At 39.0% G+C, this 12,517-nt stretch overlaps 1 protein-coding gene and 1 long non-coding RNA gene across 2 annotated transcripts; both read left to right on the forward strand.

Annotated features, from left to right (window-relative positions):
* Positions 1 to 339: 339 nt before the first annotated feature.
* LOC127139616 (uncharacterized) lies at positions 340 to 10,252 on the forward strand (the record flags this gene model as incomplete). The annotated part of the gene is made up of 27 exons (XM_051067669.1): positions 340 to 459; positions 793 to 1,315; positions 3,238 to 3,445; positions 3,651 to 3,883; positions 4,242 to 4,314; positions 4,408 to 4,502; positions 4,591 to 4,680; positions 4,764 to 4,863; positions 4,970 to 5,055; positions 5,156 to 5,249; positions 5,327 to 5,412; positions 5,498 to 5,594; positions 5,684 to 5,769; positions 5,874 to 5,885; positions 6,113 to 6,170; positions 6,270 to 6,355; positions 6,501 to 6,575; positions 6,739 to 6,831; positions 6,991 to 7,069; positions 7,147 to 7,187; positions 7,363 to 7,458; positions 8,875 to 8,970; positions 9,285 to 9,363; positions 9,449 to 9,489; positions 9,641 to 9,724; positions 9,988 to 10,084; positions 10,212 to 10,252. Coding segments are annotated over exons 2-27 (2,673 nt in total), but the record flags the coding sequence as incomplete, so codon positions are not given.
* An 8-nt stretch (positions 10,253 to 10,260) lies between these two features.
* Positions 10,261 to 10,793, forward strand: LOC108891080 (uncharacterized). The gene is made up of 3 exons (XR_001962236.2): positions 10,261 to 10,293; positions 10,388 to 10,431; positions 10,611 to 10,793. It is a non-coding gene; the product is annotated as an uncharacterized LOC108891080 (long non-coding RNA).
* The last annotated feature ends 1,724 nt before the right edge of the window (positions 10,794 to 12,517 follow it).

Genomic DNA, 12,517 nt, shown 5'->3' on the forward strand with positions numbered 1-12,517 from the left:
AGTCATTTCCTATTGACTTACCAGTGAATGTATTAAAAGAGGAAGAGAAAAAGAGGCTGGTTATGTTCAGGGCTACACTACAATGCTTTTCATATCAGTAGTAACCATGTGGTCATGGCTGGGTTTAGTTAACCCTCCCGTTGCCCTTCGTATTCCGTATACTTTTTTCTTCTTACTATTACTCAAAAACAAAAGATAACAGCTTCAGAATCATGAATGTCATGCACAACAATTCCTACTACACACACACACAGACACACAAAGGCACATTGTTGGCCACCGACCCTCACTTTGACCCAGAGGACACCGCAGGGGTTAAGAGATGGCAGTGGGCGTTGTTTTTGTTTTTTTTTTTGGAGGGGGGTTGTGGAAATGAAACTGACAACAAAAAAGAACGCTGGCAAAGTGGGGTTATCGTTCAAAGCAGGGAAGTAAAAGAACAAGGAAGAAGACCACGAGGTAGGCAAAATATTAATGCATCTTATTATCTCTTGGTCTGTTCAGTGTGATTTTATTGATGTCTCCATATTGAAATCTGCTTTGCCATCTTGACTTTGAAGTATGTGTCATTTTCTCATTACCTGCACAAGCGACGCTGTGTCCTGAGCCCTACTATTCATCCGATGTCTGCTCATGACAGAGATGAGTAACTAGTTATAACAGAGATACAATAGAGATGTCTAGTTAAGCGTTTGATGCTGAGGATGCATCAGGGGTTAGACTACAGAATGGGACAAGGGTGCTGACATTAATTGAGATAATTTAAAGATTTTTCTCACTCATTGAACACAGGTCTGGGTTGATGAGCCAGAAGCACCATGAGAAAGTACTCTCCTCAGTAACCTAGTGGTGTTCTTTTTAGGCAGACATGGCCTCTGCTCCTGCATCACCCAGTGAGACCTGCTCACTGGAGAACCATCTAACATGCTCCATCTGCATGGATACATTTAGAGATCCTGTCACCACAGCTTGTGGCCACTCCTTCTGCAAGAAATGTCTGAAAGCCAACTTAAAGTACAATGCCAAGGTGTGCCCCATATGCATGACGTCTGTACCCAGTTCCCCAGTTGTGAACTTTGTCCTGAGAGACATTGTCCAGCAGCAGCAAAAGGAGAAAAAGACTCCAGAGGAAAACGAGGATTTGTACACTGGGAAGGAAGACAAAGAGGCCAGTGACACTTGCACAGACCAAAAGGTGGGGGCTGAAAGACTCAAAGGCCACAACTTAGTGACACCCGTGAGGAACGTGGATGATGGGGCATGTCTGAAGTATGGCTGCCCCTCGGAAATTAAAACACCTCTGCAGAGCTGCAAGGTAAGCTGATCTTTAACTCAACTGGATTGAAAAGCCAATCAGAGCAGGCTGTCAAAGTCAAAACTAAGGAAAGAGAAAGTTTATTCTTTTCAATCACTATGAAAGTTAAATATAGCAACTGTAAAGTAACTGTAGTGTTATGCCAAAATGATGATACCACTTCTGGGGCTTTGGTGATGTCTGCCTGAACCAGGGATGGGGAACCTTCTTCTTATCAAGGGCCATTTCAATTTTCAAAACATCTTTCAAGGACCATACTAAATCATTCAACATATACTTTATATCACATAACCTATCTTATGCAATGGCTGGAACTTCTTCGCCTTGGTGAGGTGTCTGATATCAGACGGTAGTGATGGTGCTGAAACTCACAGCTGGTTTTCGTGGTTTCGAGTAAGTTGTCCCATTAAGAGATGCAGACTTCAGTGCATGTCTCCTCAGAATGGAAGTGTAAACACACACTTTGTAAAGCTCAAACAGAGGGAGGTTGTTGTCTGAGTTTGTCACTGCTCTGTGGTTCAGTGATTATGTGTTGTACGTGGAAATGGGTACGGAAATTATCCGGCGCCAAAGACATATCCGTCATTTTCACAAGTTTGAAAATGCGTTTGTGGTCCTTTTTCACCTTTTAATGTTTTTAGTGCAAAATCCTGGTACTTAAATAACTGCTGTTATGTTTCCATACTTGTCAGTGTGAACACACTTACACAGTCAAAATAGCAAATGTGAGTATGGAAGTATGAATTTACACACAGAATATTTCCTGTATCTTAAAACAAGAGAGCCAAAAGTCAGACAGTTTGAGTGATAACAGAGTCTTATTCTTTTGTATTTATATAAGAAATGTCTTTAGGCTCTGAAGATTTTCTGTGTTGCAACAGGTTGGGCTGGCGCTCCCCCTAATTCTGCAAATTAAGCATGATTCTAGTGAAGTCTTATCAGGTTGTCTTTTGTTATGAAATACAGCCAGACAGTAATGCTTAAACCTCATGGAGAAAATTTATCACACTAATTACAATAATTTGAAGAGAGAGAGAGAGAGAGAGAGAGAGAGAGAGAGCTTGTGCATCTTAAATGCATAAAAACTTTACCGATTTTACTAATGCATGTGTGTCGTTGATGTTTCTGTTATTTCCTACTGGCTTCATAGTGAATGTATTCAAAAAAAAGGAGGACAGGGATCCACCGAGGCTGGTTATACTCAGATCTAAACACCCGTGTTTTTCATGTCTGGGCATATTAAAAAGAGGACGGTTGGCGGGTTTTTTTGAAAACGAAACTGAAAGCAGAAAAACGTTCACTGGCAGAGCGCGGTTATTCTCAGAACGAGAGAAGTAACAGAACAAAGAGGAGGACCTCAAGGTAGGCAACAGAGCAACACAGTTTATTATCTCTAGTAATAATATCAAGTATCTCAAGTAATTTAGTGAACTTTTCTTTTTTTTTTTTTTTAGTTTTATTGAAAATACCTATGATGATTGAAAAACTTTTTCCTGTATGAGACAGAGGTGCAAGTGCAGTTACACTAACCACAAAATGAAAAAATATATATACAGATGAGTTTTCCTATGTTTAACTGCTTAAAGGGAAGTGATGCCTTGAGAAGCTACAGTAGAGGAGAGAAGGGAGATTGTGGTGGCAGGGGCGGTGGCTGGGCTGGTTAACCATCAGGGCCTGAGTCTCTTGTTTAGTCTGGAAATTCTGTATTTTCCTCTGAAATTTAGTGCAGTATAATTGTAAAGTCGCATTAACTAACTTCAGAATATCACTGTATTGAGTGCATGTACATAGTTACTTTCCATCACTGCTTGCGGCATAGTTTAATAACAAACGCAACCTGATGCAAGAGAAAAAGAGGAGGTGCAGCATTCTGTGTCAGTATTGTGACAGTGATTTTGTGTAAAATGTTTATATGTGGACAGACAGCAGAAATGAGCCTCCAGGTTTGCCATTGTGGCTGGTCCAAAGTCACAACGTACCAGGGCCTAAGAACTCACCAGGGGAGGATGGGATGCACAATGAAAGGGGTCAGGGTTGCAGAGAGTGACCAACAGTTTATGTGGACAAATGTGGAACTTACAAACGCTCAAAAGGACCTCAGGCTGGATGTCTACACCTCTTTCAAGACTGGTGGGTTTTATAGAAAGATTCCTGATTACATGTTCTGTTAGGGAAAAAGACTAAAAGAAGATCTTGACCTAATATTGCCACAAACAAGACACAAAGCTAAATCTGTGGAATGAATGGAAGACAACAACAAAAAAGTTGAAAAATGTCAATACACTCTAAACCAATATTATATTTTGTTTCATTGTCCCCTGAAATAATCAAACAGACACATACTTCTATTCAGACAAGAGCCTCCAGGTTTGTCACTGTGGTTGGACCAAAATGACGACTTATCAAGGCTTAAGAATTCACCAGGGGAAGATGGGATGCACACCGAAGGGAGTGAGGATCCCAAAGGAAGAGCAGTACTACTGGAAAAATCAGTGGGAAGTGGAAGTGAAAGTTAAAGTGGATCAAAGGAAATGTCAGCCAGCTAAAAGAGCAATCATCAAGGAGGAGGTATAAATTGTAGCATAGGGATATTTTGGGTAACCAGTCGTGTTAAAAGTAGTGTTTTAGCCATGAGTTGTGTTGTTTGGTCAGTGCATCACTTTGGTTCAGACTGAAATATCGCAAAACAAATATTTGTGCAGACGTTCATGGGCCCCAGAGGATGATTCATCCTAATGTAACGCTAACATGCTAAACTGAATGGTTAACATGACATCAGTTTAACATCTGCATGTAAACATTGGAACTGTGAGCATGTTATCATGCTGATGTTAGCATTTAGCCTAAAGATCATTCATTATTTCAGTCATTCATTCTTTCAGCGGTATAATGTATTTATGTTCAACTTTCCACCTTAACCTGATAGAAAGTGCTGGAGCCACCAGGCATGTATGTCAGCACCAACTCTGCAGCCACAGTCAACGAGAGATATAAATCAAGTATGTCAAAGATTATAATTCAGTCAAAACAAGATTTTTTAAATCACAAAATACAAAGCTAACACTGAGACTGATCATATTCTTTCACTACAGCTTTTGCACCTCCCAAAGAGGCCCAACGCTCCTCTCGGAGAACCACCAAGTCCAAGTCCGACTATCAGCATCAGGATTTCTACACCCTTCCACAGGTAAAGCAGATTCACAAGTAGTTGAAATTCTGACTTAAAACAGTCAGATGATGAAAGGTAACATGTAAGGGGAATTATCATCTTCCAGGTGAATAGATCAGTAAGGGAACCTCCAGTTACTCTTCCACCAGTAGTTCGACCTAAGGAGAAAAAAGCTAAACGTCAAACATTATCACAGGTACTTAACTGTTTATTTTAGATCCTATATTTTACATTTCTTAAAAAGTATTTGTAATAGTAAAGTATTTTTGCCTTTATTAGACAGAAGACAGAAGAGCGATGACAGGAAATCAGAGGAAAATCCATGACTGGACCGACTATGCAACAACAGCAGCCTCAATCAAAGAGGAGCCCAAATCACGTATGTACAGAACTACAGTTACACTTTGTTCATTATGAAATTTTTGAAAATCAATCCAAAAAATTAAGCAGCTATGGTTAAAAATTGCAATCTTCTTTATTTGTAGCATTTGCAACTCCACAACCACATTTCCAAAGACCCACAAAATCAAAGCCTGGCCATCAGCTGTATGATTTCTCCATCTATCCACAGGTAAAGCAGATTCATGAATAGTTCAAATTCTCACTCTGACTTCCATGTAAATAGAATTGACATCTGTCAGATATTTTCAGTGACTTATTGCCTTAATTAGACAGCAGACAGCAGAGCAATGACAGGAAGTCGGAGTAATGGCCGTACTGACCTTCGAACAACAGCACCAGTAATCAAAGAGGAGCTTCATTCACGTACGTTTATTCAAGACTAAATCTTTCAAATCAGTAAAGCAGTCAAGGGTGGGACTGACCATCTCTTCTCACTACAGCTTTTGTGACTCCTCAATACTCTTTACAAAGACCTACAAACTCAAATTTGGGCCATCAGCGGCAGGATTTCTACACCCTTCCTCAGGTAAAGCAGATTCACAAAGATTCTGACTTGAAAGCGACAGACACTGAAAACATTTTTTTAAGCAGTGACTTTTTGCCTTTATTAGACAGCAGACTGTAGAGCAATGACAGGAAATCAGAGGAAGATCCATGGTTGTACTGGCTATGAAACAACAGCCGTGACCAAGGAGGAGCCTAAATCATGTACGTACAAAGCAAGAATTACACTTTGTTCAAGACAAAGACTTTGAAAATCAGTCTGAAAATAAAATGGTATTATCCTTTAATTGCAGCACTTGAAGCTCCACAACAGTCTTTCCAGAGAGCCGTAACCTCAAATGCAGGCCATCAGCTGTATGATGTCTCCGCTGGTGTACAGGTAGAGCAGATTTGTTGGAACTCTTGGACTTTGAAATGGAACCAGTATAGTGTTAAATTTAAATATAAATAAATATAAATATCTTGTTCTGTTCCATCTTTTAGGCGACTAAATCAGTAAGGGAGCCTCCAATTACTCCAGCACCAGTAGTCTCACCAAGGGAGAAAGAAATTAAGCATCAAACATTATCACTAACCATTCATTTAATCACAAATACCATACACCACATTACAATAATCCAAGGACAATGTAAGATAGATGTAATCTATCTGTAAACCAGAACTAATTTGTTTGACTTTGAAATAATATCAACACTTTTTAACTCTCCACTTGTACCTGTCAGGATGTGCCAGTGTCATCAACCATCAGCTCTGCAACAATCAAAGAGGAACCAAAATCACGTATGTAGACGATTATAATTCAGTCCAAACATGACTTTGCATGACAATCTGAAAAATAAAGCAGCCATGGTTGGAAGTGACCACCTCCTTTCACCACAGCTTTGCCAATTCCACCACCGTCTTTCCCAAGAGCCACACACCCAAAGCCAGGCAATCAGCCGCAGGGTTTCTCCACTGGTGAGCAGGTAAAGCAGAAATCTTTTACCATGAACATAAACCAATGCAACCCTTTCAAAACATGTAGCATCTTGTGACATGCACCTATTTTCTTTATTGTGTCATTTCTCATTGTTCTGAAAAGTACTAGTTAATGTAATTAATATCTGTCAGGTGAATGGATCGGCCAGGGAGCATCCACCAACAACAGTAACCCAGCCGAGGGAGACAGACAGGAAGGAAAATGAGGTAAGTTGAAATGTAATATAAATGGACCTAAAGTATATCACAAGCATTTTTAGACCAGGCTGTGAGAGACACACTCAACACCTTTTGCTTTGTATTATCAAAAAAGATATTTAGTTTAAGATTAGTTTAATTCTATGTGAACATGTGTGTGGTTTCATTCAAGGTGAGACAGAAGAGACCCAGACCTGAAATACCGCCAAAAATACAGATGAAAGAAAAAATGAGAAACATCAGAGCAGCTGAGCGAGCCTGTGAGGTATGCTGCAGCAGGGAATCATCAATCATCAATCAATACCTTTGCTTACAAGAGAGCTGTGTTTGTATCTGAAAGTCTTTTCCAGCTGATTTCTACACAGTTTGTTGTAATCTAAAGTAGAATGCTTCATATTAGAAATCTTCCATCTTTCCCTGACAGAACATACCAGATTCAACAAGTACCACCAACCAAAGAAATTCTGCAGCAGCAGAAGCCACGACAGAACATGTTGAATCAAGTACGTAGCAGTATGGTGTATTTGAGGCAAGAAATTGCTCAATAATCAGAAACACTTACAGTTTTCCTTCTTTACAGTGGGTGAAACTACACAGCCTGATTTCTCCACTGGCCTGACGGTACAGCAAACTCTTCATTTGAATATCTTTTATCACAACCAACCTTTTTTATAACTTAACATTTGCTAATTTTATTTATTCATCCATGTCTACCTGGTGTGCTTGAAGCCCAGTTGTTGAATTCATGAGCTGTTTTATGGGGTCCAGCTTGCACTCAGTGTTCAACATTTTTTAGGTGAAGGAACTGGCCCGGATGTTTTCAGCTACTACAACCCAGAACACAGCAGTCCAGTCAAAGGAGCAAAATGGAGAGAAACCGGAACTATCACAGGTTGTAGATCTTATTTTTAATCTCACTGTGCTGTCAAACAGGAGAGGAATGCTAGAGTAAAGATGATCAGTGTTGAATAGTATTGTATTTATCTGTTTTTGCTGTACTTAAGTGCTTCATAACTTCTAAGTGCTTCTAGCCCAGAAACAGCAGTCCAACAGTAGCTATCCCTCACTCTTTTAATCACTCTGCGTTGTGTTGGTGGACGATAAAAAAATAAGATAGACAACTGCTTCTTTGCCAGCCACAGGGGGCAGGGAGTGTTTATTCTCTCACAGGTTGTGTATCAAACAAAATATCAGTACAGCAACTTCTCATGCCAGGGTTTCTACATGCACACCTCTCTTCAGCAGAGCCTGGTTCAAACTCAGTGCACGATTCATGTATATCCACATTTGCCACATAACAAACAAAAAACACATCATTTTCAGACCGCATAGTTACAATCGCAATGCCCGTTCAAAAGCTATATTACCACCCAACAGCTGCAATTTTGTAGAGTACAGATTACCACTGAAATATGAACACAACATGCAGATACACATCTGTGTTAAACTAGAATTATTAATACGAAAAAGATTTACAAAACAACACAAAGAGGGCGCTCACATACCTGTATCAAACAAAATAATATCAGTACAGCAACTTCTCATGTCGAGGTTTCTATATGCGAACCTTTAAACGAGAGGAGAAAACCACAAGAGAAACCATACCGGAGCTCCGTTAGCCCCAGCTAGCAAAACAGTGAACTAGCATGCTACATGAAAGTGCTGTACTCGATGGAACATGCACATGTACACTGAAATAAATATCACAACAACAATGCGATATTTGTCACCTGTACAAAGTAAAATCTGCTCCTCTGATTAGCGGGTTTTCTCACGATTCTACACACACTGATCGGAGCACTCGTATGGCCTCTCCAATCTGAAGAGACTACTGCGAATGTACAGGAAGTGACCTCATCGAAAGAACGAAATTAACAAAATAAAAGCCCACCAAAGGAAATATACACAAAGCAATTATATACAAATAAAAATGACAAAATATGAACGGGTATGGATTATTGGTGAAATATAAACCGATTATATAAATACAGAATAAAAAACTGTCACTGTATATAGTACCTCTATTGTAGTCTATTCATGACAATGTTCATTGATCAGTCCACCACTTTAGTCTATATCTAATTAAGTACTGGATTTCTACACCATTAAATTTTCTATTCATGGTATTCATGGTCCCCAGAGGATCAGAGGATAGTTTGAGTCACTTTTCTCAGAGAAACTCTTAATTACGCTGTTTCCATTGTCAGGATTTGCTGCTTTTATCTGGTATTTGTATTCATATTGTAAACTTAATCTCTTTGGGTTTTAGACTTATTTGTTGGATACTTAAGTGCCTCTTATCTTTAAGGCAAAGCCTCTGGTTCAGAGGTTTTCAGCAACCGCAGCCCAGCAAACACCAGCTCAACCACTGGAGAAAGACAAGGAGAATCAAAAACTATCAGAGGTATGGTACCAGTGCTTCTCTTAGAGTTTATCAATGGGAGTATCCTTTAATCTGTAAAAAAATATATATATCAGTTACTGAATGGATTGCCATGTTATTTTCCTACAAACATTCACCTTCAGTAAAAACTCCATTCAATGATCATTAGTTGCACCTCTAGAAAATAAAGCTCCACAAGTGCTAAATGATGTTTCTCAAGAAAATCATGCACTGAAATTGAAAATACCCTAAAATGCTAATTTATTTTTGCAGAGCAGTAATTGATTTGGTAGCAAATGCTTCAAACGCTAAAAAAACCTCTCTCTCCCTGACAGAATGTGCCAGACTCGACAAGTATTGCCCAAACAAATTCTGCAGCAGCAGAGGCCACAACTAAAGACGACCCCAAATCATGTATGAAGCAGAATGGTTTATTCAATACAGGAAATTGCTAAGTAATCATGGAAATGAAGCTGTAACTGTTCCTCTTTCTCTACAGTGGATGACACTGCTCAGCCTGATTTGTCAACTGGCATGAAGGTACTGTATATCAGTTGTGACTTATTGGAATATGTTGTGAAGCAAAAGAATTGTTATCACAACCTGAGACACATACGGTTTTTAATTAGTTTGACAGATTTAAAAAGGTGCAACAACAAGATCATATATGAATGTTTAACTTTTTTTTCAGGTGAAGGAACTGGCCCGGATGTTTTCAGCAACCACAAACCAGGAAACAGCAGTCCAACCGACAGAGAAACGAAAGCTATCACAGGTTGTTGGCCCTGTATATCTTATTTTTTACTTCACTGAGGTGTCAGATGGGAGAGGTGTGCAGGAATACAGAAAACAAACAGTGTTTTATTTCTTACATTTTCCTTTTTCATTTCTTTGTTGTTGTTGTTTCTAGATTATAATATGGAAGCATTCCTACAGTAGCTCCATGATTCGTTGCTTTATATTTTGAAAAGTGCAAAACAGACAAGTTAGTATAATTTATATTGTTTGATGGATACTCAAGTGCCTCGTTTCTTTCAGGTGAAGCTTCTGGCTCAGAGGTTTTCTGTCATTCCAGCCCAGGAAACAGCAGTCCGACCCAAAAAAGAAAGACAAGGAGAATTATTACCTATCACAGGTACAGGTATTAGTGCTTCTGTTGTACTGGATCTGTGAAGGCTGGGAAATTTTGGGGGGCATTTTTTGACTTAGTTGTAATCAGTTTGGTCGCAAAAGACATAATAAAAACTATTTTTCTCTTCTAGAGGGTCCCAGATTCAACAGGTGCCACCGCCAAAATGAATCCTGGCAGCAACAGAAGCCCAACTGAGAGGGATCCTAAGTCATGTATGTGTTAGCGGTTTATTCAACACAGGAAATGGAAAGATAATGAGGAAAAGCTTGAGAAATATGGTTGACAGTAACCTTTTTTTTCCAACAGCCTGTGAAACAGAACAGCTCTCAGATTTCTCCACTGGCATGAAGGTACACCTGATTGTTTTACACCTTGTCCTGTTACAGGCAAATGTTATAAGCACACTTTGGTTTAAGTTTCCTCACTGCACTTTTCAGAACAATCCACAAAGTGTATTATTGTGTTTTCTTCACTTTTTTTTTGGGGGGGGGGGTTCAACTTCCACTGAGTTTTCAACATTTTTTTTCAGGTGAAGGATCTGGCTCGGATGTTTTTAGCTGCCACAACCCAGGACACAGCAGTCCGACCAAGGAGAAACACAGAGACATGAAAATTGGCATAGGTGGTAGATCGACTGTAAATCTTATTTTTCATGTCATCAGTTTTTTACCCCATCTGTGTTTCCATTTTTCTTTAGACGATCACAGAAACATTAGATTCTTGTAGACAATGTAACAAACACGTAGTAGGATTAAGCTATATATTTCTTAGAAATCATATTTTATCTGTAATCTTGCCATGGCAGACAGGTCTAAATACCACAGTATCATGGGTGTTTGATTGGGATATATTCAACAATTCACAAGCAATAAAACACACTGTTGCTCAACACACTGTCAGTCAGTAACTAATGTTAACAGTTCCTTTGCTTACTTTATGATTCCTCTTCACTTTTGCTGCTGTCACTTTATTTTTAGTCAAAAAGCTAAACTATATTTTTGGTTAAGTTTCAGACAGGCATTTTAGCATTATCACTGTCAGCATCATTTCACAAATGAGTGAAGTGTTTGTTAAATATTTCGTGGGTGTTTCATGGCCAGATAAAGTTGGAATAAAAAGACACTTTGTGTGCATTTCTATCTCCATCCTACATCCTGTCAGAACACCATCACTCTGACCTCCTTCTTTTTCCTGTATGCTTCATGTCATGTGACTTTAGTGGAAACTTGTTTTACTGCAACTTATTTGGAATTTTCACTAAAGAGTAATGGGTGTGTCTGCACAGAGCAAATAATCACTGTTTTTATCTCAATGCACCTGATCATGACACTTAAACTCATAAGAGATTAAATTTACAATTAATGCTGCAACATTTTAAAATTATGAGCAACCAAGACTATGATGCACGACTGGTGTTGCTGAACATATTAATGGCAGCAGTTTAACCTATGTGTTTATTTACTTGGGGCAATTAAAAGAAAGCATCAGGATTGTTTTGCCTGAATCGAAACTGAAACAGCTGAGAGTGTACAAAAAGGAGGAGAGTCGGGAAATAAGAGACAGATCACTCAGAGGATCATCGCGGTTACAGAGTGCAAGGTAAGCTGCAGGAGATCTGATCTGATTATATTGTTATTTATCTTTTAAAAAGCACTTTGTGATATCTATCCATGATGAAAGTTATCCACGTCACAGCTTATATGATAGGGGATTTATGTTCTTTAATGACAAAAATAATACAGTAGAAGGAAGAATGAAATAATACTTTAACATATTTTATGCGTTTAAAGAAATGAATCTGACTTTTAGATGCATTGTAAAAGTTATCTGGGCTCAGTTTATTTTTATTCGCCTAAATGTTATGTCAAAAATGAAGATGTCAGCCGCCTGATCCTACAGCTGTCCTGTCTATATAATATTTGACACGATAGTACGTCCGGAAAAAGGGCAAGGCAGTAATGCAAATATAGGTAAACCACAGGTTTCGGGGCGTGTACTATATATACGGAACACAGCGGTGTGTGTGTGTGTGTGTGTGTGTGTGTGTTATACAGCATTTAAACAGGGTGTTTTTCTCGCTGTTGTCAGGATCACAAACACCAAGTTTCCTGCGGTGATAGTTATTTTTAGATGTGCTGGTGTTACAGAGTTAATATTGACTCATTCAAGTCCAAAATCCACTGATAGTGTGATGCCAGTAAAAGGAGAAGATGACATTACTACCTGGTTTCACGGAATGGAAAACTTTGGACAGGGGAAATGAGTAGAGGAATAGGAGTAGAAATACCACACTGTTCTCACTAGTTGGTAAACTTTGATTTGACTCACTCCAAAAATAAGGTTAAGATACCATTTCAGTCTCGTGACACTGGCATGGTTTTCTTTAAGGTTATCCACAACCACACCTAAGTTTGAGTCTGTGTGTACAGTTATTTG

This window comes from Lates calcarifer, unplaced genomic scaffold (assembly GCF_001640805.2).
Source record: "Lates calcarifer isolate ASB-BC8 unplaced genomic scaffold, TLL_Latcal_v3 _unitig_1872_quiver_2040, whole genome shotgun sequence".
In the NCBI taxonomy this organism is placed as follows: domain Eukaryota; kingdom Metazoa; phylum Chordata; class Actinopteri; family Centropomidae; genus Lates; species Lates calcarifer.